This window comes from Pleurodeles waltl, chromosome 8, assembly GCF_031143425.1.
Source record: "Pleurodeles waltl isolate 20211129_DDA chromosome 8, aPleWal1.hap1.20221129, whole genome shotgun sequence".
Classification (NCBI taxonomy): Eukaryota; Metazoa; Chordata; class Amphibia; order Caudata; family Salamandridae; genus Pleurodeles; species Pleurodeles waltl.
Window position 1 is genome coordinate 978,777,859 of NC_090447.1, and position 25,306 is coordinate 978,803,164.

The 25,306-nt window shown below is 41.8% G+C and overlaps 1 protein-coding gene across 1 annotated transcript in view; it reads left to right on the forward strand.

Annotated features, from left to right (window-relative positions):
• OBI1 (ORC ubiquitin ligase 1) overlaps positions 1-25,306 on the forward strand; it is a 165,335-nt gene that overhangs the window by 41,647 nt on the left and 98,382 nt on the right. Inside the window, exons 2-3 of the mRNA XM_069205215.1 lie at positions 13,554-13,689; positions 18,740-18,831. Of these exons, the coding sequence (XP_069061316.1) occupies positions 13,554-13,689; positions 18,740-18,831 (228 nt within the window). The remainder of the gene's footprint in view (positions 1-13,553; positions 13,690-18,739; positions 18,832-25,306) is intronic.

Below are 25,306 nucleotides of genomic sequence, written 5' to 3' on the forward strand. Positions count from 1 at the left end.
GAGCAGGATTTAGGCTGGTGGGCAGTTAGATTCATGGTTCGTGTAATACATGCATGCTCCAAAATGAAGATCTGCTCAATAGTGTTTTCAGTGGCTGAGTTGACCAAATTTTATTAAAGAAGAAATAGTCATTTCTAGAAAGGGAGTAGTAAGTATGTGAATAAAAGGTGAAATTGCTAAGCGTCGGGTGGTGTTGATTTTTTGTGTTAAGAGAAATGATTTTAAGCGACGAGGAAGCCATCCGTAAAAGAGCCATTTCAAATTAGCATGGTATGCCAAGAGGAAGCTCCTTAAAAAAAGAGTAGAACAAAGGGGGAGTAGAGTAAAGTACAGAACAGAAAAGAAAAGCGAGCCAGGTTATAAGACGTACAAAGGACAAATACCACAGTATCTTATAGTTTTGTTGCACAGTTCTTCAAAAAACATACCCAAAACTGAAGTGGCCCTCATGAGTAATGATCATCCTTGCCTGACCCACAAAGGAATATGTAATGTTTAGAGATCTAAGATCAATACGGAAAGCAAAGAATGTCTTCTTCCAATCCACCGTAGGCTTGGCATGGTCCTTGGAGATGTCCTTTTTGTGCCCCATCCAGTGAATGGTTTTCATCCGTCTCATGTAGTCCAGAATCAGTACTATGTGTTACTATCTCATTGGTCTGAAGATATTTGGGTTTTTTAAAAACTTGTTAAAATTGTTGCAGTCAGTAGCTTTGCAGGGTCATCCATTGGATAGCTGATTCTAGCAGACTAAATTGTATGTCCCGCTTTCTTTCCAGTGGGAGTATGGCTGTAAATGCTTTCCTTTTGATGTTTGAGACTTAGCAGCCATTCTCAGAGATGTGATTTTTTTTTTTTTTTTTTTTTAATCCTCTATATTGGAAGGGGATTTTTTTTTCTTGGCACATTAAATACTTTTTCTAGTGTGGTGCCAAAATAATGTGTCTAGGGGTATCCCCTGATTGCCTTTCCAAATTCATATGCCTTAGTGTTGTGATCCAAGGACGAAAGACACCAGAGTTAAGTCTCCACAATACATATTTATTGAGGATCAATAAGGGCGAGCTGCCAGTATCTGCTCTCGACCACCAACTGTCCTTTTCTTGTGACTGTTCGATTTGGAGCCTTCGCATAACAATGCGAAGGCTCCACAAGCTCATGCCTCGAGCAGCATTATATACATAGAATACTACATTACACATTACACCTAAATTCTTAATTCAAACTTATAGATATAAATATATAAAATAACAATTGATGCCCATACATAAGGAAAGCATACAAATTATACATTTGCTCATAAAAGATTAATAACTATATACAACTGAAAAATATTTCTATAAACGAGTAAAGACATAAATCTAAAAACCATAAAAACAAAATAAGGACACAACAATTGAGTACATTCTCTATACCGAAAAGGCAGATTTTACATTCTACCACTATGTCTCACATTTAATTGCTGATCTTTTTTTGTTATCAAAGAGCTTCATTTGGGTGGTGTTTCTTCCAAATTGGATTTAAAAAACGTAAATCTTTACATTTACCACTTTAACAGGAATACCAAATTTGTTTTCCCCTTTTTTAACATGAACAGGTTTACACACCTGGTCCATTTCTCCCACCTCTAATTTGACACTTTGACTCTGTTACTAGCTAAAAATTGTTTCTGTCTCTGTTGTACTGTAGTAAGTCTAGCTCTACTAGTATCACCTGACCGTTTGCCAGAACTCACTTTTACCCACTTATTCAACCATGCTGGGCAAAAACAAGTTGTGGCCCTCCTTCCACATAACTGTTCAAATGATGAAACTGCTTTTGCTACATGAGGAACCACAGCATACTTTTCACTGCATTTGCAACAACACACTTTTTAGCAGTAGCGCACTGAATACATTCCCCCAATACTTTGTTCATTCTCTCAATGAGTCCATTAATTTGTGAACTGCTAAGGTGCTTAATGCCATTTGTTTCAAGAAACATCTCCACTTCACTAGAAATAAACTAGGTCTGATTGTCTGATACTAACGCGGTTGGAGGCCCCTCTTTCAAGAAGACCTCTCTTGGAAATTCCAACTCCACTTGCGATATTACCTCATTGACAAACTTCACCTGTGGCCATTTGCTATAATAGTCCATCATTACCAGTGCATACTTAGAAATGCTTGTCTGTGAATGAAATGGCCCAACTATGTCCAGTCCCACTTTCTTCCAAGGTCCTGTGGGTAACTCATGGGACACAACAGGGGAGTCCTTATTTTTATGGACGTATCACAGCTCGAACAGATCATATATTCTTTGACATCCTGATAAATCTTTCGGTCCATTGCAGGCTACCAAAAAGTCATGGTGGCCTCTATATGACCCTCATGGGCCCAGCTATGATAGAAGTTCTCAAAGTAATAGGTGTGATAAGTTTATCTGCTCTCGTTAATAGACCATTCTCCACTGATGATTCTTCAGCTACTTTGACAAACGTCTTGAGGTCAAAATCAAGATTTCTCCCTTCAGGCCAACCTTGATTCTATGTACTTCATGATGAAACGTAATGCAGAGTCTACTTTTAACACTTTTCGCCAATCCTGCTCAGTACAAGCCCCTAACTGAGGTAAATCCACACCTCCTACAATGCATTCCTCTTTGACCTTGTCGCAACACTGCTCTTTATCATCTTCTACAGTCTCAGATGATTGTGATAAAAAATAGACGCAACCATAGACTCAGGCATGAAATCAAATTGCAGCCACTTTGTTGAAATTCTTGCAGATTGGGGAGTAAAACCTTTGGAATTCTTTGCACTCAAAATATAAACCAAAGGTTTGTGATCTGTTTGGATCATAAACTGCTTTCACCACACATTGTTTTGAAACTTCATGACCGCCCACCAACAGGCCAACAGTTACTTTTCAATTATGGAGTACTGTTTTTCAGTATCAGATAAAACTTCAGAGGCATACCCAATGGTCTGAGTTTGAGAATCCTTTAATTGGCTGAGAACTGCACCCAACCCCACATTGCTCACTTCCACTGTCAACACACACAAGTTCTAGATCGTAATCTTTCAACACTTTTGGTGATGTTGATTGTTTTTTTTTTACCCACTTAAATACTTCCTGGCATTCAGTGTTCCACTGAAATGCAACACCTCTTCGTTGCATACAAGATAAGGGTCTCAACGTTGTTGCATAATTTGGTATAAATCTTGAGTAGAATTGACATAAACCAAGAAATGACTTCAAACTTGCTTTCCCCACTGGTGGTTTAGCTTGAGAAATACTTTCCACCAGACTGGGCTTAGGTTCAGTTCCCTGATAAGTTACAATGTGTCCCAAGCATTCTGCTTTGTCGGAACGAAAGACACGCTTGTCCCATCTTAGCACCACCCCTAAACTTGAAATCTGTTCAATACATCACTCAGAATATTATCATGAGTTTGTCTCTTTGAAGCAAAAATTTAAATGTAGGAAGTTGGCTCTGTATATACTATCTTAAAGTGAGAGATAGTGTGCACAGAGTCCAAGGGTTCCCCTTAGAGGTTGATATTGGCAAAATTAGATAATACTAATTCTCTATTTTGTGGTAGTGTGGTCGAGCAGTAGGCTTATCAGAGGGCAGTGTTAAGCATTTGTTGTACATACACAAGCAATAAATGAGAACACTCAAAGACCTAACTCCAGGCCAATAGGTTTTTCTATATAATAATACATTTTCTTAATTTATTTTTAGAACCACAAGATTACAATGTTTGGTAAGCACCTATATTGTAAGGTACTTCACACAGGTAAGTATAGAACTTTGATTTAAAACAGTAGTTCACACAGTTTTGGTTAAAATGGCAATAAGCTCTTTTAAAAGTAGAGACAGTGCAAAAATCAACAGTTCCTGTGAGAATTAAATAAAAGTTAGTTTTTCAGGTAAGTAAAGCACTTACAAGTTCAGTCTCCTGAGCATAGGCAGCCCACCGTTGGGGGTTCAAGGCAACCCCAAAGCCACAGCACCAGCAACACAGGGCCGGTCAGAGGCAGAGGTAAAAGGAGGGCCCAAACAACATAGGCACCTATGGAGAACAGGGATGCTCCGGTTCCAGTCTGCTAGCAGGTAAGTACCTGCGTCATTAGGGAGCAGACCAGGTGGGGTTTTGTAGAGCACTGAGGGGGACACACACATGCACACAAAACACACACTGCGCGGCACAGGGGCAGCTGGGTGCAGTGCGCAAAGTAGGTGTCGGTTTTGCCGTAGAAAACAATGGAGGGACCCGGGGGTCACTCTGGCAATGCAGGCAGGGCACCGGGGGTCTTCTTGGGCCAGCCAGCAACTGGGCTAGGATGAGGGCCGCCTGCTGGTCACTCCTGCACTGATAGGTGGTTCCTCTCGGTCCTGGGGGCTGCAGGTGCAGAGCCTGGTCCAGGCGTCGGGTTCCTTTGTTACCAGGCAGTCACGGTCAGGGGGAGCCTCTGGATCCTCTCTGCAGGCGTCACTGGGGGAGGGTGCAGGGAGGTCAACTCCGGGTGTCCACGTTGTTGGAGTCGCCTGGGAGTCCTCTCTGCAGTGTTAGTTTCTCCAAACTCGAGCTGGGGGCGTCGGGTGCAGAGTGTGGAGACTCACGCTTCTGGCGGGAAGTTGGAGTCTCTTTGAAGTTGCTTGCTTTGTTGTTGTTTCTGGACAGAGCCGCTGTCCTTGGGAGGTTTTTGGTCCTTTTAGGTGCAGGTCAGTCCTCTGAGTCCTCAGAGGTCGCTGGTCCCGCTGGATGCGTCGCTGTGCAGATTCTTTGAGTCTGGAGACAGTCCGGTAGGGCTTGGGCCAAGTCAGTTGTCGTCTCTGCGGGGCTTTCAGGTCAGCAGTCCTTCTTGTTGTAGGTTGCAGGAATCTGATTTCCTGGGTTCAGGGTCGCCCCTAAATACTCAATTTAGGGGTGTGTTTAGGTCTGGGGGGCTGTAGCCTATGGCTACTCTCCTTGAGGGTGGCTACACCCTCATTGTGCCTCCTCCCTGTGAGGAGGGGGGCACATCCCTAACCCTATTGGGGGAATCCTCCAAAACCAAGATGGAGGATTTCTTAAGACAGGGTCACCTCAGCTCAGGACACCTTAGGGGCTGTCCTGACTGGTGGGTAACTCCTCCTTGTTTTTTCTCATTATCTCCTCCGGACTTGCCTCCAAAAGTGGGGGCTGTGTCCGGGGGGCAGGTATCTCCACTACCTGGAGTGCCCTGGGGCATTGTAACACGAAGCCTGAGCCTTTGAGGCTCACTGCTAGGTGTTAAAGTTCCTGCAATGGGGAGGTGTGAAGCACCTCCACCCAGTGCAGGCTTTGTTTCTGGCCTTGGGGAGCACATAGGCTCTCACCCCATGGGGTCAGAAACTCGTCTCAGTGGCAGGCTGGCACAGACCAGTCAGTCCTGCACTGAAGGATTGAGTAAAGTACAGGGGGTATCTCTAAGATGCCCTCTGTGTGCATTTTGTAATAAATCCAGCACTGGCATCAGTGTGGGTTTATTATTCTGAGAAGTTTGATACCAAACTTACCAGTATTCAGTGTAGCCACTAGAGAACTTCCCAGACCATGTACTTAATATGGCCACACTGTACTTGCAATGTCTAACAATAGACTTTGACACTGTAGGGGAATATTGCTCATGCAGCTATGCCCTCACCTGTGGTATAGTGCACCCTGCCTTAGGGCTTTAAGGCCTGCTAGAGGGGTGACTTACCTATGCCACAGGTAGTATTTTGTGTGCATGGCATCCTGAGGGGGATGCCATGTCGACTTTGCCCTTTTCTCCCCACCAACACACAATCTGCAATGGCAGTGTGCATGTGTTAGGTGAGGGGTCCCTTAGGGTGGCACACCACATGCTGCAGCCCATAGGGACCTTCCCTGGTCACAGGGCCCTTTGTACCACTGGTAGCTTTTACAAGGGACTTATCTGTGTGCCAGGGGAAACAGTGGTGCATTTTTAGTGAAAGAACACTGGTGCTGGGGCATGGTTAGCAGGATCCCAGCACACTTCTCAGTCAAATGAGCATCAATATCAGGCAATAAGTTGGGGGGGGAGGGATAACTGCAACAGGGAGCTATTTTCCTACATAAAACATCATCGTGAAATATGGAGATTGCTTGTATTCTGTTGAGCATAGCAACCATACCTCTCTGGAAGACGGAAGCTGCCGAAGCCAGTCCAAAAAGCATTCAGTATTATTGGTATGTCCAAAAAGGGTAAACAAACTCTGTCAACTGTCTTGACTGTTCTTCCAAATAAATCTGATGGTAGGCTGAAGCCAAGTCTGGATTTGAGAAGAATGTTGCTCTCTTCAGTCCTGCTAAAACCTCAGAAATATTGGGTAATGGATAAGAGTCAACCCATATCTCTATGATGGCAGTAAAGGTCCACACACTCTCAATTCCCCCCACTGTGTTTGTGAGCTGTTACCAATGGTGGCAGCCACAGTGAGGAATCAATGGGTTCAATTATGCCCCTATTGCACAACATTTCCAACTCTTTTTCCAGATCTTTACTAATGCTAAAGGGTACATTCCTGATTTTGTTTTGGTCTTGCTCCCTTTTTTTACAATAATTTTGTGTTTAAAATTCCCGACCTTGGTCAACTCACCAGAGAATACATTTGGGTAGTTATTCATAATTGTTTCTAAGCTCTCAACATCCGTTCTAGCTAATACTTGTTTTTCAGTACCTGGTTTAAGGATTATGTCAAAGAGTCCCTGGTGGAACCACCCTAGAATTTGAAGGCCTTTGTGGGCCACATAAATCTTCCCTGCTATTCTGCGCCCTTTGAACTCCAAAATATCGTCTGTGCACCCACACATGTCAATACTGTGTCTTTAGTATGATATAGCCTTCCGATCAGTAGGCAATAACGGTCTGTTTGGCCAGACCTTATCAAATAACTCTTCTGTAATCATGGGTATACATGCTCCAGAAACCACTAACAATGTCACCACTCTACTGCCAACTTTAATTTGAAAGTAAGGATCAATACATGACCTGGGGTCGTGTGTTTTTATATCCTCTCTTTTAATGAAACAGACCATATCCCTCAAATCTCTTGCAATACTTCCATCTTCTTCCAGTGCACCCTTGTCAATGACACATTTTACTGAAGCAGACATCTTAGATCGCTGGCTTTGGCAAACTTTCACAAAGTGCCCTCGTTTGTTACCTTGTCTATAGACTACATTTTTCACAGGACACTGTCTTCCAGCTTGTGCATGCACTTCAATTTGTCCCCTGTCTGGGATCTCCAGGAGATTTAATAACATTAATGTTCACTGCTGCCACTGGTTCAGTACTTTGCTGTCCAGTTCCTTCGCTGATGCATGTGAAGTCTCGATGATTTTCGCTGTTTTAATGGTAACTTTCAACAAGGGGTTCCCCATAGACAGCAACTTTTGTTTGATGGCTTTATCACTACAGTGTACCACAGATTGATCTCTGACAAGTTCATCTGCAACATTTTGAAATTGCCACTCAGCCCCTAAGCTCCTAAGTGCTGGTATATACACATCCACATATTCTCCAGAGTTTTGGACTCTCTTAAAAAATGTATGTCTAACTACAACTAGACTTGGTTGAACGTCAAAACTGGTCTGTAATTTGTTTTTACAATTTCTTGGTATTCATCTATCTTGACCTCTCCTTCCTCTACCTCCAACTCTGGCAAATGTTTTAATATAGCTCTACTCTCAAATAAAATATATGGATGTCAAATGTAAATATTTTTGCTGTGCTTGTCAGCGAGTGAACAAGCATTCCTTTTTAAACAAATATACAGTACTGATAAACATACATACATACATTCATTCATACATACATACATTAAGTGCTGGCTGTTGCTGATATGTAAACTTCTTCCTGTTCACATTGTACTAAAATGGCCATTTGACGCCTGCGTCTGCTGTGACTTGCCCCGCATTTCAGTGGAGGTGTAAGCGTTCCATTGAATGTTGACACATACTCCTCCATTGGTCAAAAGCTACACTGCGTTACAACACTGACATCTGTGTTTCACGGCCTCTCAGCACACACAAGCCTTAAACTTCCATTTTTGTGCTTAGAAGGGCTCAACAATGCCCCAGCTTCCTGTATGTCTTCATGGAATTACCTTTCCGTGACACTTGTATGATCTCCAGGCATTAACAAACTCCACCTTGTGTTTCTTCCCATAACTGGAGCATGTGTGCATAAAAACACGTAGGTTTGTGTTGCCATCTCATTACTTCTCATTGCCAAAAAGAGGTGGTGTAATCTAAGGACGAAAGACACCAGAGTACGAGGAATTGGGGAAAGGAAAAGAAGCTTGTGTGAAAGGACATCAGATTACTTGTGCTTAATCTTGTTTCACAGGAACCCCAAAGTTACTTTTGTCTTCTTTGTAACTATTGTCTTGAAGGCCCATACCTTTCTAAGAAGGTTCCAGATATCATGTACCCAGCCAAGAGCAGTCACTAGCTGCTCCTCTGCAGTTTCTCGTCTCTAATCAGCTGAATGTAACTGAGCACGGTGTGATGATGTTTGAGCATAGTGACTTTTTGTTTTGTGACTTCTGTAGTTGTGCTCTTGATCTTTCCTATGAACACTTTGACAAAAAGGCAGCAGTCACATACGAAGTATATCAGAGTGGTGAGTTTAGTTTACCATTCAGTGCTTACGAAAAAAACAATTGTCAAGAAGGACCCTGTGAGGTTAAGCATGCACAGGCCTCGAACAAAAATAAACTTTTTACTAGACCTGCAGTAACGAGTAACTTGAGTAATCTACTCGACCATAACTGTAATGTACTTGACCCATAAATGGGTCACAAATTGTGTGATCCTAGTCAGATTTCTTTTTAGTTCACATTTGCAATTTTCTTCATTGTCACATATGAGGGTACCCTCAAATATGTGAGCTCTGCATTTCTGCTTTACAAAAAAAAGTCTTTGATTAAATAGACTAAGGTGCTCATTTCGACTTCAGTCTTTTGTAAAGACCGCCGATGCCGCAGGCGCCCAAAAAACGCCATATTACGAAGTTGTGCAAATTTCTGCCTGATTTTGCGTAGAAATCCTATACCGTTGGCCTGGCCGACATCGTAATATAGGCGGTTTCCACCAGCAGTGGAAAGTGCCTGGACCCATCCCCACCTGGATGGCCACCTCGCCGAAACAGGTAAGTTGATCGTCCGAAACGGGGGCGGGGTGGGGGGGCAGGGGAGTGGGGGTGTTGTGTGAATGTGTGGTGTCTGCATGTGTGTATGAATGCAGCGGGAGGTGGTGTCTGTGTGTGCGCATTTTCGAGTGCATTTATGCCGAGGGGGTGTGTGAGTGTGTGTATGCCGAGGGGGTGTTGTGTGTGTACGTTTGTGTGAATGCGGAGGGGGGAAGGGGCCTTCAGTTTGAGTGCATGCATGCGAGTGTATGTCTATTTGAGTGTGTGTGTGTGCGAGTGAATGGGTGTATCAGTGTGTGTTTGGGTGCGTGTCTGGGGGTATGTGTAAGCAAATACATGGGTGAGTGGGGTTGCAAGAATGTAGGTGTGGGGTGTGTCTGCCAGCGACGGGAATGGAGATTCTTGTCGCCGGGTGCATGACCTACAACATTTTTGTGGCAGTGCGACCGCTACAAAAATGCTGGTGGGCTGCCGAATCGTAATACCGATTAGCTGTATGATAGCTACCGCCGGGCTGGAGGTGCTCACTTCTAGCCCAACGGTCTGACCTCCATAGTCTTAATATGGCGGTCTTTTCCGCCAGACCAGTGGCTGTAAGACCGCCACCATGAGTCTGGTGGTCCAAGAACCGCCAGACACGAATGGAAGGCCTAAATGTTTGCTTCATGAATAAAAAGAATCTAGCCCACATATAGGGATCACATGATCCATTACCTGCCTCTTAGTTTACTAATAGCATTGCCATCTAGGCAGAAGTGTTTTTCAGTGTGTTTAAACACTCGCTTTTAGTACATATTTTACTATGATGTGGTTGCACACTGTCATTTACAGACAGAACATTTACAAGAATTGTCCAAAACCTTCCCACTAACTTGCAGCTTTACTGACCAAACTATATAATGTATTAACAATCTGTGAAAATCTGGTTTCAGAAAAAATATTTATTCTTTGCACATAACCAAGTAAAGAGTTCTGATTTGTCCATCAGTGAGAAGTACAAACAATGGGTTTTTACAACTACTGAAATATATTTTGGAAATGTTTGTACAGTTGACTTACCTATTTAAAAGTTGTGTGCTGGGAAAAACCTAACAAACTCCTGGAGCTCTGCATTGAGAAGGAAAATTAATTGTAGGACAAACTGACTTTTGACCTCTGTCTCTGAACACAGAGTAAATGTGAGGAGAACAAGATTTAAATACATCATTATTGCTCCTACACTTTCTGACTGAACAGAACACCTGTTCTTTGTCAGCTAGCCAGGAGAGAGTAGGTCTAAAAAATAGCTCAACCTGATAAAATAGGACTCGCCATAGCAAGCAGGCGAGTACATTTTTTTCAAGGCCTGATGTATGGCTCAAATATGTCTGTTCCCCCGACCAAGGTATTTACACGGCAAGGAGAATATATCACTTTGATATTTAATAATAAAATTGTATTAGTTTTTGCCCTCATCCTTACCCACAAATATATTATAACAGGAGGTGGGAATACAGTCAGCTGAATTAATAGTGTCAAATGTATGGCGTAAGTGGACTTGAAGAACTCCATCTGCCTGAAAACTGAGTCTACAGCTTTGTATGGACTAAGCTCCTTAAAAATGTATATCTAATTATTTTCCTCCCTCCTGCAGGATCATGGTGTATTAAGACTTGATACATATGGCAGTAACCACAGACACTGCATCAGCAGAGGTATCACCCCAGCCCCCTTGTAGTCTCATTCATTTGTAGATTCAGTCACTGGGTAATGTTGATAAACCTTGCTATGTTCGAGTGAATATTCATTTAAGTGCAGCAATCAAAAGTGAGTTAAGTGTGTGCTCATTTGTCTCCTGCATTATCCAGCTCTAAAGTGGCACTGCCAGTGTGTGTCAAGACACCCTCCCCAATCAAAGTGAGCAGTGAAAGCACCATATTTGAGGTTTTCATCTTTCAAATGCAGGACACCTTCCATGCTGCACTGCCCAGGCTTCGGTTAAGCAGTCTTTCCATTACCTATGAGCTGCTTTAGCCATTCTGCACATGCTGTGTCTGTGTCCCCCAGAGTGGGTGATGGAAGGTGGGGAACACTTTCTGGGCCTTCTGCTCAGCCATTAATGCTGCTTGACCCCACACTGGTCACCTCTGCGGCTTCCTCAGGGCTTTCACACATTGCTGCACATTTCAGTAGGCCAGCATGCTGGCTGTGGAAAACCGTGGCCTTGCCAGAGCCCCAACAGATCGATACGTTCTTTTCTGTAGCTGTGACCCTCCTCTGCTCATTGAACTTTATATTTTTATTTTTAAGCCAGTTGTCTGATATGACTAATTGAACATACCATATGGAGCTCAGAGTTCGTTTTTAATTTCAAATGGTTAGCCTTTCTCTTCAGCACTAGATACTTCCAGTGCAATCACCACACCTTGCCCGGGAGTTTACTCCTATTCTCTCCTGCTCAGACAGGACAATTTGATTCTGACCTTTTAAATAGTGGTTTTTAACCTGTGGTTCGGAGGGATCTGGTAGTCTCCAAACCTAATATGTGGATCCACGTCTGCTTAGAAAATCAAATAATATTAACATTAATCACGTTTATATGAATAAAAAAGCAAAATGTGAAATTGAAAAATGTTAAGTGTTCTGGATTTTGAAATTGGAGGCTAAAAAGTGTTAGTATCCTAAAATTGTTTCTCGGATTGTCATATTGATTCATGGGAGCAACGCAAGTGCATCAGACAGAGCAAAGTATGGACGATGAGTGGTATCATCTGAATTTAGAAAATCTCCAACCCTCCCATTAAAATGTTAGGATTTTTAATATTTGTGAATTAAATAATATAGTTCATCGTGTGTGTATTTGTTTGATAAATGCTTGTTTTCTATATTTTTTTGGTGTGTATAGTTTTGCAGTTCCACCCATTGAAAATTCTTAAGCTAGGGTCCTGGCTTCCAGTAATTACTCAGTGGGGGTCCCCAGGTTCCAGTAATGATTAAATGAGGGGCCACAAAACTCAAAATTTTAACAATAATTACTCTTAACACATCCACATTTCTGACCTCTGTTACATCATAAAGATAGCTTTCTGTAGTACATTCAGAGTACATTGGAGCATTTCCCCATGCACATCCTTTCAGCTGTGTTTATATATAGTTTTTTGCTTGGGTTCTCCAGCAAAGCTCATGCAGGGTTTGATAGATGATTCGTCACGAAATTGTGTACTTTATCTCTGTCAGCTGGCAGTCAAGCATTATTAGACCAATGACAAACTCAACACACCATAGGAAAATCTTTAATAAATGCATTAGCAATTTACAAATGAATTATACCCTTTTGGATAATCCTCTTCTTCCCCCAGTCCGTTAAACTAAGAATGGAATCTGTTGTAAGGCAACAGATACACTGAAAAGGAATGTTGCCTCCTTGATTGTATTGCATTGTTGCATTTTTAACTAATCTACTTTTGCAATCCATTTGCTAAAACGAATGAACAAGCATTAGAGATACATGCCCTACAACATGCGACAAGTGTCCTCTTACTGAACTATATTGATTTTGAATGAAAGTGGGCGAATGTGAGCTTGACTCAAGTAAGACTAAATGTTAATGCAATTTTCTAATATTATTGTTTGGTTTGAATCTGGCTTCTAGTGCATTTAATTCACATTCAAAGTTACTTTTACTTCCACATTTATTTATATATTTTCATTATCCCAAAACATTTTCCATATTGGGAATAGTTAATTGAATCCTATATTTGCAAATTATAATGTGCTGTTTTATTACTCTTGAGTATGGGAAACTCACTGACTCTCCATAGGCGACACCTAAATTGAGTCATGATACCCTTACCCTCTATCATCAAAGGTAATACATCACATATTATAACGTGTGCATCTGCCTGTGTTTCATGCCATTATTTTTTTTCATTTGAATCTGTTTGAACAAATAGTTTTTAACCAAAAGCAGGATGCAAGGGGTTGCAATTGTGCAGCAAGGTGAAATCGGACTATTAGGATAGTTGTTTCTGTGTGTAAGGTAATTATTATATGCAATCTATTAGGTAGAAAAAATATGTCTTTCTCGTCATTTTTGCTGTACTGTGATAATAAACGTGAAATGACCTTTATACCGTACTGGGAAATGTGTGATTGCATATTTATTAGTACAGTTGTTCTAAATAGTGTGTTAAAGGGCCACATTTATTTGCATACTCATGACATGCATATACTTGTGTGTACCTATACATGTACACATCTGTATGTTGTATGACATAGGGTTCAGTAGTCTTATTTTGTTTGTAAATGAGTTCAACTATATACATTGAAGAAATAGATTTTCTTTTATTTTTTAGTCAAAATGTTATTTGCATTTCATGCCCATGTGCTTGTCCTTTTTCTTAAAAGGTACGCCAGCCTGTCATCTGTGTCAACTACCATGTCTTCTGCTCCGTCTGTATTGAAGTTTGGCTGAGGAACAATAACCAGTGCCCTGCTTGCAGGGTTCCTATAACATCTGAGAATCCTTGTAAAGAGATTATAGGTAAGACATTAACTTTATATTTATTATAACTTAAATCTTTAAGCAACGTTAGGGCGCTTGTAAAAACAATAATATAAAGACTGTGACAACTTTTGTTAAACTCAGTTGGTTTAATGTATAGACCAGAAGTCATTCAAAAGGGCGTTCTTGGTGGAGTTTGTTTTTTCTTAACTCTGCGTGAGTTATTGACTTAAATCAAATCTCACTGCTATGAACTGAGAATTGGAATGTTCCAATAAGTGAACTTTTTTTTTTTTTTCTCCTGCGAGAAGGTATAGTAGGATATCGTTTTGGGTGATGTCCCTTTTCTTTTGTTTATCTTTAATACTTGCATACTTATCCCCTGTAGATAATGTTTTGTTCACTGTGTATCTGTAGTTTAAATCAACCCAGTCTGCTGTGTCGGGTGTGATAAGGGACGTTTTCAGTGCTGTTTTGGTCGCTTTTGAGTTTTGGAAATATTCTGGCAGTGTACATTGTAGTCTTCCAGGCATAGTGACAAATATGCTCTTCTGTACTGTGCAGTCAATAGTTGGGTTATTTTAAATGCGCTGAAAAGGAATCTAAGCATGGGGATACTGTGATCAAAGTTACCATTATTGTATCATTCTGCTAACACCATTTGTATTTTATGTCTTGCATTAAGTGTTTCTCCGCGAATCTCCCTCTGAATGGTCCATAGAGATTAGGAACAGTCAGCCAGCATCTGCGTAGTGGCCCTGTGACAATTGCTAAAGCTTCAGGCAATTCTGATTCTTTTCACAAATGGCAAGTCACATGCTGGGATATGGGAAACTACACTTATAAAGGAAGAAGGCAAAACTGAGTGCCCCAGAAAGCATGGTGCTGCAGGCTAAAAAGCCTGAGTGGCTGAGGTAGTACATATGGCGAAGGTGCAGTTTGATTGGATTTTAGTCACCCTTTATGGTACTTTCTGATAAGTTAGACGACTTAAAGCAGAATCCTTCAAATGTCAGCATTACCAGTGACCGGCTGACAGATGCCTGGATCACCTCTGAAAGGCAAGTGTTTTATGTTAAGTAGAAGAAGTAGGGGTCAATCACATGGCAGAATAACCTCTGAGGGGTTTGTAGGGCTAGTTCTGATTCAGTTGCACATCACTGAAAGATGAATGTATGATGGATCCACGCATGCTTTAACAACACTGTCGGAACCACAACCATGTTGTTTCCATGCATGCTTTTACCACGCATGCCTTTATAACGATTTTTTTGTTGTAACTCACCCCAAGCCCTAATCCACCTCCCATTCCTAAAACCTAAAAAATAGCGTGACCCCCCACACCCTGTCCCTAAAAGAAAAAAGACCAATCCCCCACCCCAAGCCCTCAATCCAGCTGCACCCCGAAAACCTAAAAAAAATAATAGCGTGACCCCCACCCTAAAATACCCAAACCTCCCACCCCTAAAAAAAAAACCAATGGATGAATCCCCCACCCACCCCTAGCCCTTAATCCACCCCAACCCTAAAACCTAATGCCCAACCCTGCCCCAGCCCCACTTACCTCACTGTGTCCTCTCCCGATCCACCCTGCCTTTTCCTGTGCCTTAAGCGCGCATATGCGTAGTTCTGCACATGCGTGGTTAAGGCACAGAAAAAGGCAGTCGTTCCAGCAAGTGTGGTTACGCTTGCTTGGGAAACATCCGCGTTGTTCACAACACATTGTTTAGGACATTTACCCTAAAAGATTAGCAGAATGGCATAGTCAATTACATGTAAAGATTACCTCTGAAATTGTGGCTGGGACAGAATCAGGTTTGTCTTGCATCAGAAAGAACGATAGAGTTTGGGCAGAGTTAGCCCCCTCCCATACAAACTTATATATCTGACTGTACTCAACCCATACTGTATCATATGATGTTATCATCCACCCTGAGGGGTCTTGGAACTGATAACAGATGTTTATTTTTAACCAGCTTGGCAATGCTCATTTTAACTATCTCAAAAACATGAAAGGTTGATTAGACCCTCGGGTCTGAACCTCTGAGCCTGGGGCCAGCCACAGACCATTGCATTTAATGCATTTGTCCACAGAGCCATCACTCCTGGCTTGATGCAATAATGTTGTCAAATTGAAAAACCTGCATCTAAAATGTATATTTTACTTTTAAAGGGAACAAAGTTCAGGGGATATCAGAAGCAACTTCATTAAGTAACTTGACCTCCGGTACCCTCCTGCTGGGCCGAATTGTCTTCAATACATAATTTCTTCAGGTAGCTGAGCTACATCAAACTAGTAATATTGTTACACGCTTTGTTCTGCAGACCTCCTATGGGCGCTGGGGGGGTGGGGGGGAGTTAAGGGGGAGGGATAGGAATGGCTATTGTGAGGATTGGACTGTTCTTGAAGATCATTGTACAATTTGGGGGAACATGTGGGAAAAGGGTTATGTAAGGGGCAGCTTAGAGTAGAACTATAAGGCCCACTGAGAAGAACACAAAGTCATGAGAGCATGTTCTGTGTCATTTACACTGTACTACGAATATGCATTGCACATCTAAAACTTCCACATATGTCTTTATTTTAAATTGGAGGGGAGTACTCCAGATCTGAAGGAGATCTAATTCGCTCACTGAGGGTTTCTTTGCACTTTTACCCAGAGCTCTGAGAGGATCTGTGCTGTAAACTCATTCAGATCTTGAAAACAGGACAGATGCTTTCCAAAGTGGGTACCCCGAGAAGGTCTCCGCAAAATTATACACTGTTACTTGTGCCACACCAGCTCTGGGAATTCACTCTTTAAACTATTCACATGCTGAACTGCCTCGTTATTCTTTCTCCGAGCATTTCCCCTGCGGGCTGGAGCCATTCGAGGCAGGTGTTTTTTAAGGCAGGAGTCTGCTGGTGGCACCTCTGCTACTGAGAGAAAAAGGTGATCGAGAAAAGGGACGAGAAAGGAAGCAGGGCTAGTTTTAATATTTTTGCCCGGTCTGCTTTATGGTCCCAATCCGTTCCTGCTCACAAGACTTCTGGAGCCTCAGTAGATAAGACAAGAAAAGTCTTTGTGTTAGCAAGATTCAAAACCAATATATAATTTATAAACGTTATTCCATTAGAAAACTGGGGTGTCTTTCAAGGGTTCTGAACACCTTGCAACTTAAAATACAGAACCAGGACTTAGCCGACTTACAAAATATGGCTCCATCAGATACCAGTGTGAAACTGCAGATCCTGTACTGCCACAGCTTTGGGAAACAGGCAGCTTATTGGCAGAGTTCTGCATTCCTCTCCTGATGAGTAGAAGAACTAGTGAGTTTTACTATGCAGGGCTCTTATTTTATAGTATAGCCACAAAATGTTCTCATAAGCACAGACATAGAGGTAAATATGGTATCCATTCTACAGGCACTCCGTAGAGATGAACCATGTAAATATGAAAATGCATCTGGGCCATGATTAGGCGCACCTTTTCATGTGCATCATAAAAATGTGCTTGGATGAGATCCTAACAGTTTCTATAGCTGCGAGTGCCTGTACATGTTTGCTTCCCCAGTGCAGGTATGAGCACCAAGCAAGGCAGCCCTCTGAAGTGCTGAGAAAACTAAGATGAAGGCCAAGGCGTGCAAGGGAAATTGTCTTTCAAGTAATATCTTGCTTTATTTGAATCTGTGACTTGCATACAGCAAGGGCCAAATTTCTGAAGAGGCTTCCAGTTAACCTGGATTTGACACTTACAATAAGCCCCCACAAATGGAAAAGTGGTAAGCAGCAATCTGCTCACAAGCGATATTTCTGTACTGTTTGCCCATTGGTTGGCGTGAGCCAATGATTCTTTGGAAAGGCCCAACAGATGTGTTCAGACACCAAATCTCTCTTATCTCTGTGAAATTAGGTTTATTCTTTCATGTATCTATACTTTGCCAATAGAAAAGGTTTACAAATTTGCAAGAAGTGGTTGAACTCCATTAATGAATGAGAGCAAATAGTCACCTCCTCTCATTTGGGACTCCTAGCTAGTTTTCATCGACAGTCTTGGTTGAGTGAAGTTTTTATCTGTCTTCTTTCAGACAAGTGAACTCTTTGTTTAGGCAAATTCATTGGGTACTGGAGGCAGGCACCGACTATTTGCTTTGCATTGTGTATGTATGTGTATGTGTGTGTGTGTGTGTGTGTGTGTGTATATGTATATATATATATATGTGTGTGTGTGTGTGTGTGTGTATATATGTGTGTGTGTGTGTGTGTGTATATATATATATATATATATATATATATATATATATATATATATACACACACACACACAATATAAGTGTATCCTTGCATGTATATATTTGCTGTTTATAGATTGAAGATTCTTTGTACATGGTTTTACTTCATTGTTGCACATTTTAAAGGTACACCTTTGGCTATACAGGTCTTTCTTCACGAGCCTTGCAAAAAGATGTAATAAGTGTCTTCTTCAGATTAAGAGGTGCATTCCAGAGAATCTTTTCGACTCCTTTCAGTATGTGTATTTTGGCTCAGTCAGCATTAAAGCAAAACATGGGGTCAGTTTAAAAAAAAAAAAAAAAAAAAAAGCTTAGACAGGTTATAAGTGTCAGGAATGCTGGAATAGCAGACTTTCCATACCTCCTTTGAAGATTTCAAAGTAGGAGTCTGTACTGATGTCTGTGAAATAGTTTTAATACCTTGTGCATACTCCTCAGAAGGATTGCTTTACTGTCTGGAGGACGGCTTTTCAAGAAGAAGGCTAGCAGAGCTTAGTAGATTAGAATTGTCTTGTGAAGTGTGCAGGCCAACTTTGATATTCTCCTTGCCACAATAGGGTCTTGGGTACTAGAGTGATTGAGACGAGACGAGGGGAGGGGCTCTGGGGTAATAATGGGCAAACTAGATGTGGTTCATTATCAATATTTTTTTGCTCAAAACTTTGTTCTACAAACTAACCAGACGTAATACTCTACATTATGTGAAGTTAGTATAGAACTACTGTGGCCTCTGTATTACGCTGGTAATTTTCTTAGCCTTGTAAGCGATCCTTTTGAAAGGCATTATCTTAATCAATGCAATTGGTTGTTTTTGTAGGTGGTACAGGGGAAAATGAATGCATATTTACCCATACAGTAAGAAAACATCTTCGCAAAACAAGACTTGAACTTCTCCACAAAGAATATGAGGTAACCAACATATCCATGAATCTTACCTTATGAACCGCTACTCTGTGTACGCCTTTCACTTCTCATCTGCTTTTTTGACATGTCTGATTTCGAAAGGTATCAATCATTGGACCGCATTTTTTTGTTCGCTTTTACTATGTTATTAACCCTCACATCCATAGTTTAATTTACCCAGGACTAACATTAATACATGCATCTTGTTGATCTTGTGTACTACATTTATCAAGGTGCATTAACAGCCGGTATTTTGGTATTGACATTCAAATGGTGAATTAGTACACTATTTGCAACACCATGGTTGGATCAGCCAGTCCAGCTGCTTTGAATGTAGCATGTTACTGCACTTTGGCTGCGTTTTTAGCCCTGATGAAAAGAACATGAGGTACACAAGCAAAGAACATGACTGTGTATTAAGTGAGAGGAAGAGTGTACACGCCAGTAGCCAACTACCAGGCTTTGCCCTTAACTGCTTTTAAAATAAATATAAATATATATGTTGTACTGCTACCCTCAAAATGAGAAGAGTGGAAAATGAAAGAAGGTGAAGGAAACCTACAGTGCCCTGTCCTGAATGTTCCCCCTCCTCAAAGCCTCACTTCAGCCCACAGGTGTCTGTCAGATGAAATCTCAGTCACAACAGGCACCCTCCTCGTCCGAGCCTTGCACGTCTCTTCAGCAAGAATGGTATCAGCCAGAAAAAGATCTGAGCATATTCCACCCACACTACTAACCTCAAAATGGCTTCTTATTGAGGCCATAAGCATTCTCAAGCTGGCCTGTACAAGACCCTACATGGTAACTCGGCAAACTGTCTGGCCCAGTGATTCTAGATCACTACATCATTCAAAACCTGATGCACCCTAAACCCGTTTTTCAAGGAGCACCCCAAGCTTTTAGAGCAGCATTCCCTCCCTTAAGAGTTAAACCCTCCTGTGCCACCCTCCAGAAAGAAAATGATTAGCTGCTTTTCCCAAGACCCGATAAGCCACAGAATTGGAAACAATTTGGATGGCACATCACTCATGGACTTATCTTGCATCACGTTCACTACCATATCTAAAGTGTGGTGAATACCAACCATGTACATATCTTTGCATCCACTTTCCGTCCACTCTCCGTCCACCTCGCCGAATATTCCTAACTTCACAGTAAAGGCTTTCTCCCTACCTACTTCCCTCACCACTGGAAACTTAGACATCCTGTAGTTTTCAGTTTGTTGCCTCTTTTGTTAATATCTAATCTCTTATATACAGGGCTAGGCTACGTGTTGGGTGTGGTTTGCAATATATAAAACTGCAAATAAATAAATCCCAACAGTTTTGAAGGGGTCTGGGGTGTGTGCGCGACATAAAACCACAAAGCATTGAGTCCTTAACGGCAGCAAGGGTAAACATTGTTGTGTCACCGTAGGCAGCAGCCAAAGGCAGCACAAGATGGCAAGCCTGAAAAATGGCAAAAATTAATTGGGCCCTTAGATGATCCTTGTTTGATGGTTCCCGCAAGGCCCAGGCAACACAAGCCACAGATCACCACAAGGCCCCACATAACCCTACCATAATCCTGCTTCCTTCATCCATTTCCAGACAGCCCCCAGGTGTTGGAACAAATCAAAGGAGGAGTTAAAGCAGCATGCTTGTTTGTTTTCACACAGACCAAACATTTTAATGGGAGCAGTGCTGAGAGGCTTAGCCTGGCTGCATTGCCAAACAACACCACTGAAAGAAGCAGGAGGCACATTCTTCTCAGCCACAATGGTTTGGCAGTTGGCGTTGGCACCAGTTGTGCAGTTTCTCAACAACTCACAGTCCAACAACTAAGATTTATTGATAAAGATGGGAACCTAGCAGTAGCAACTGCACCATCCAGCAATTTATAAGCAAACATTGGAAATTGGCTAGTCTCGCTTTGGAAACGGATAGTTAATTTAAGAAAGGGATGTCCCTCTCCCCTTAACAACTCCAGCTTTCTGTAGATCACTGATGAATGTGTGCTAGTAACTTATTTTAGAGACAACCTGAATCTTCTCTAACTTTAATAATAATTGGTGGGCATTTGGTTCAATATGAAATAATCTGTGTATATCAATTCCACCATATCACACAGAGCGCAGGTGGACTTTCAGATGTACAAAACAGGCTCTCGCAGTAAGCTAATACGTATTGTAAATAATCTGTATAACCCCTTACCCCATGTTTCCTCCATATATGACAAAAACTGGGTGCGTTGTAGATGAATGATCTATTGTGATGTTGCTCTTCAGAAATCAAACTGTAAAATAGAACATGTGATCTAACACTCAATTTAATTCTTGTTGGAGCTAATTGATTTGAACACTCTGATTTTGATGTAGGGCATGTAGGTAGCTGAAAAACATGAACATATTTTGATGCTAAGGTGTTTTGATGGTTCTGCTCGGATTGTTTCTTATGATTCAACCTACCCCTTCCTCTCAGTGGCTGTACACCCCACCCCACTTCGCCCTTTAGTTTTATGGCACATCCCCTATTTTTGTTTCTGTCTTCATCTTCCTGTTAGCCCACTCCCATTTTCCCTTTACATTAAGCGAATTGCACCTCCCTCCTTGGTTAGTGTGGGATTCTTACATCCCATCCTTCTTCACTGGCTGTGTATATTAAATCTTTACTTATTTGATAATTTGCACCACTCTGTCATCTCCTTTGTCCTAGAGGTAGTGTCTGTGGTTTCCCCTGGTATTCTCTCCCTAACATTTAGTATAGCTTAGTCTTCTTTCACCATCTCTCTACCTACTCTTCTGTCATTATTATTATTATTTATATAGCCAAACCTCTGTAGAAGAAATGAAGCACTGTACAGGGTAAGAGCCAAGAGTGTAATTGGAGTCTTCAATATCTTTGTGGATAGGAAATAGTGGGGATGTTTTTCCAGACACTGACTGTGTGAATGTAGAAGGCGTGTTATGTGTGTTTTTTACAGCTGTTTAGCTCCAGTCTGGGAGCGTTCTGGCGCCTGATGTGGATATTTTCTAAGAAAGGTGGGTGGAGGTGCCTTTTCTTGTGGGCCTGCTGCTGGGTTTGAAGATGTGGTCCCCAAGGTAGTCAATGAAGTTCCATCAGGGCTTCGGTGATGTGGTAAATTTTTTCAGGCCTGTTAGACATGCAGCACTACATAATTCTGATCGTCCTTCTACATTTTTCTTCTCGCCCAAAATGCTCCTTCCTTGTGCGTCTTTCTGACCTTTGATTACTCAGAAGTAGCTATGCGTTATTGTTTCTTTTTTACTTATCAAAGGTTTCATTTAGAGGGAGATGATACTGACAGCCAAAAACTGTACCATTTATAAGTCTGCCCCTCCTGCCCCACCCCTGTATGTCAATAATAACTTCCAATATGCCAGGGCCAGCATTGGGGATATGCCACATAAATGCCAAGGATGCCCCATTATGTCAAGGGTTAACTCCGGTGGCAGCTCCTTGAAACACTGCATGTTTACCTAAGTGCCACTGAACTGCTCACGGGCTAGTAGTGGTTTTGGAGTATCTAAAACCATGTAAGTTTAGGGAACTTTTAACTACCTTGATACCTAATCCAAAATGAACAAGTCAGCACATCATAAATTCTCTATTTATTATAGCAATTTGCTCAGGGAGTCACAGGAAGTATCTTGAACACTTGCAAACACCCCATCTTCTCAGTACCTACTTTGGGAAGCCTTACTTTAAGCTCCTAAAATTTACACATTTTAAGTATGCTGGTATTTCGTTGTGCAGGGTGGTTTATTTTATTAAAGGTAACACTGGAAGGTGTGCACAAGGATTCTCCCCTCTGATTTAACAGGGCCTTTTTTGAATTCTAGACCTAGAATAGTCCTCTTTTTGAAACATTTGTGTTAATTTTGATGCGGAGAGAGCATAGTCATCAAAAGGGAGCAAAGTTGTTGTCTTTCAAGCATGCTCTTCTTTGACGAGTTATATTTACAAGGGGGATCAATGCTCCTAGTGTCCTTCCCAGAGGATAAATTAGCATCTTCCTTTCTTTTCACACTTTCAACACATTTTCTCCATCCCTTCTAACCTTGACTTCACTGAAATTCCCAACTTTAAGCAGCTTCTAACGTGCAGACTACTACATTCTAGGCACCTCTCCTGCAGTCTAGCACATGGGGCTGCAGGAGTTTAATAGCATTTTGGAAAGTAGGGTTAAAGTTGAGCATGGCGATACATGGGTGAATCTTGCAAATGCTTCTACTCTAGTGCAGACCTTCCCTCTTGGGATATAGAGCCCCTTGAAATGTTTTTCTTCGAGGTAACCCTTACAAATGTTTTCCTAAAAAAAAGCTTCAAAAGAAAAACTGTCTGAGGAAAATTCCTAATGTTGGACTATTGGGTGCATTTGTTTCACACATCCCGAAGGTGTTTTAGATTGTGCTAGATTTGATTTTGCCTTATGTTTATGGTTTTGGCCTTAAGGTGGCGCCTCTTTCCGGTTATAGCCAACCCTTTGGATTGCCACGTCTGAAATCCCCACTAAGCACTACCTCCGTGGAAAACTAACCTGAAGCAACCACAGTCTTTGCCCTTGTGCATGAAAATTAACCCTGGTTCCCAACCTTCCATCTCCCTAAATCTCAAAAAGGCTTAGAAAGGGTCTTAAAGAATTGTAAAATATGTACTCCAAAGTGAACTATAGCACAGAATAACATCAGTTTGAAATCATAAACTGATTATTGTTTTGTTACAATTTGTACAGAACATTCCGTATCCGGTAGTCCTCACTATGCGTGACAGTTTTTTTTTTTTTTTTTTTGGACAGATCCATTTCACAGGTAATCACATGATATTTAACCCATATCACGTAAATGACTGGCAAATACCCTGAATCGCTTCATGAGGTGACTTATGCATGCTTTTTCAGAACTGACTACCTTACAAACTTTTCATTCCTCAGGCATGCATAACTTAGATATCCTACAAACCTGGTACTCTTTGAGGGCTAGTGGACAATTTTAAATGTAATTGAAAAGAGCCACTAGGATGGCCTACTTGACTTAGAACTGTACCTTCCCCACTTATTGCTATGGAATTCTCCATCTCTGCATTATCAGTTCATATACTGCATCCTCCTCAACACTTCTCCACCTCAGAGCGTCACATATTCCAGCACTAGTTGTTCGTCCCAGAATTGTTCCCTTCTGAACACTAACAAATGAGGCTGGTGCACACTATCATCCGATCCTAAGTGTTGATGTAGGTTAGTGCCAGTAAGTCCTTAAAATAATTTGAAGGCCATGTTTAAGACCCAAACCAATGGATTCAGCCTTGCAGCAGATGGCTGAAGTGTTCGCTGAACTGGATATTTTTCAAGAAAATGCCATTCTTTTTGATCAGGTCAGTACTATCCAAACACATTTAAGTTGTGCCACCCATTTGCGATTTGATTTACAAGATGGTGATCCCCTACTCCCACCTCCCAGAGCAGCACTACATCCATGTTTTTCAGGCTACTGAATATTGTTCCCTGAGTGGTTCAGTGATGAATTATGCAAAATGTGATTTGACTCTACCACAATTCCTCCTGCACCTTTTAACCAAATCAATTGTGTTCACTACCGATACTATGGGGATATTATGCCTCCTAGGGACGATGCTTGGAAAATTCAAAACGTGTTGTGAAGAGGCAGCAGACGCTGTGTTGATCCGGCAGGTGATGCAGTGATTCTTCAGCCATTGGACAGGCGCTGTGTCTATTCTGCAGGCGTTGTCGAATTTTGCAGGCGTTGTGTCGTTTTTTTCCCACGCTGTGGATGTTCTCCTTCAGATGAAGTCTTCCATGGCCCTGAGACTTCAGAACAGGGGACAAGCTCAGTCCAAGCCCTTGGAGAGCACTTGTGGGGGAAGTCCGAGCCCTTCCAGCAGAGTCAAGGGCTAGCAGGCTGCAGGGCAAAAAGCAGTAGAGCAGTCCTTCCAGAAAAGCAGTCCAGATGAGCCCTTTGGGCAGCATGGCAGTCCCTATGACAGAGTCCAGTGGTAGGTCCTGAAGTGTCTGATTTTAGGGGGCCACAGACCAAGTATATATATACCCAAATGCACCTTTGAAGTGGAGAAACACTTCACAGAGTGGTTTTGAAGTGCACCAGTTCCCCTTTCAACCCAGTCCTGTCTGCCAGGAGATCTGTGTGTGGTATTGGTCCTTTGTGTGTAATCAGGCCACTAGCCTTTGAAGTGTAATAGAGAGCCCCTCCACCCTTTGTGCCCAGGAAGACCCATCAGTATGCAGATAAAGAGCAGTAAAGGCAGAGAAATGCATGCTTTCTAAAAGTGGCATCTCTAAAATAGTTATGTTAAATCCAACTTCACCAGTAAGCAGGATTCTTCACTACCATTCTAACCATACCAAACACGACACTGCCAGTCCTTTCAGATCAGAAATTGCCACCTAAAAGCATATAAGGTAATCTCTAATGCTGGCCTATGAGAGGAGCAGGCTTCACTGTAGT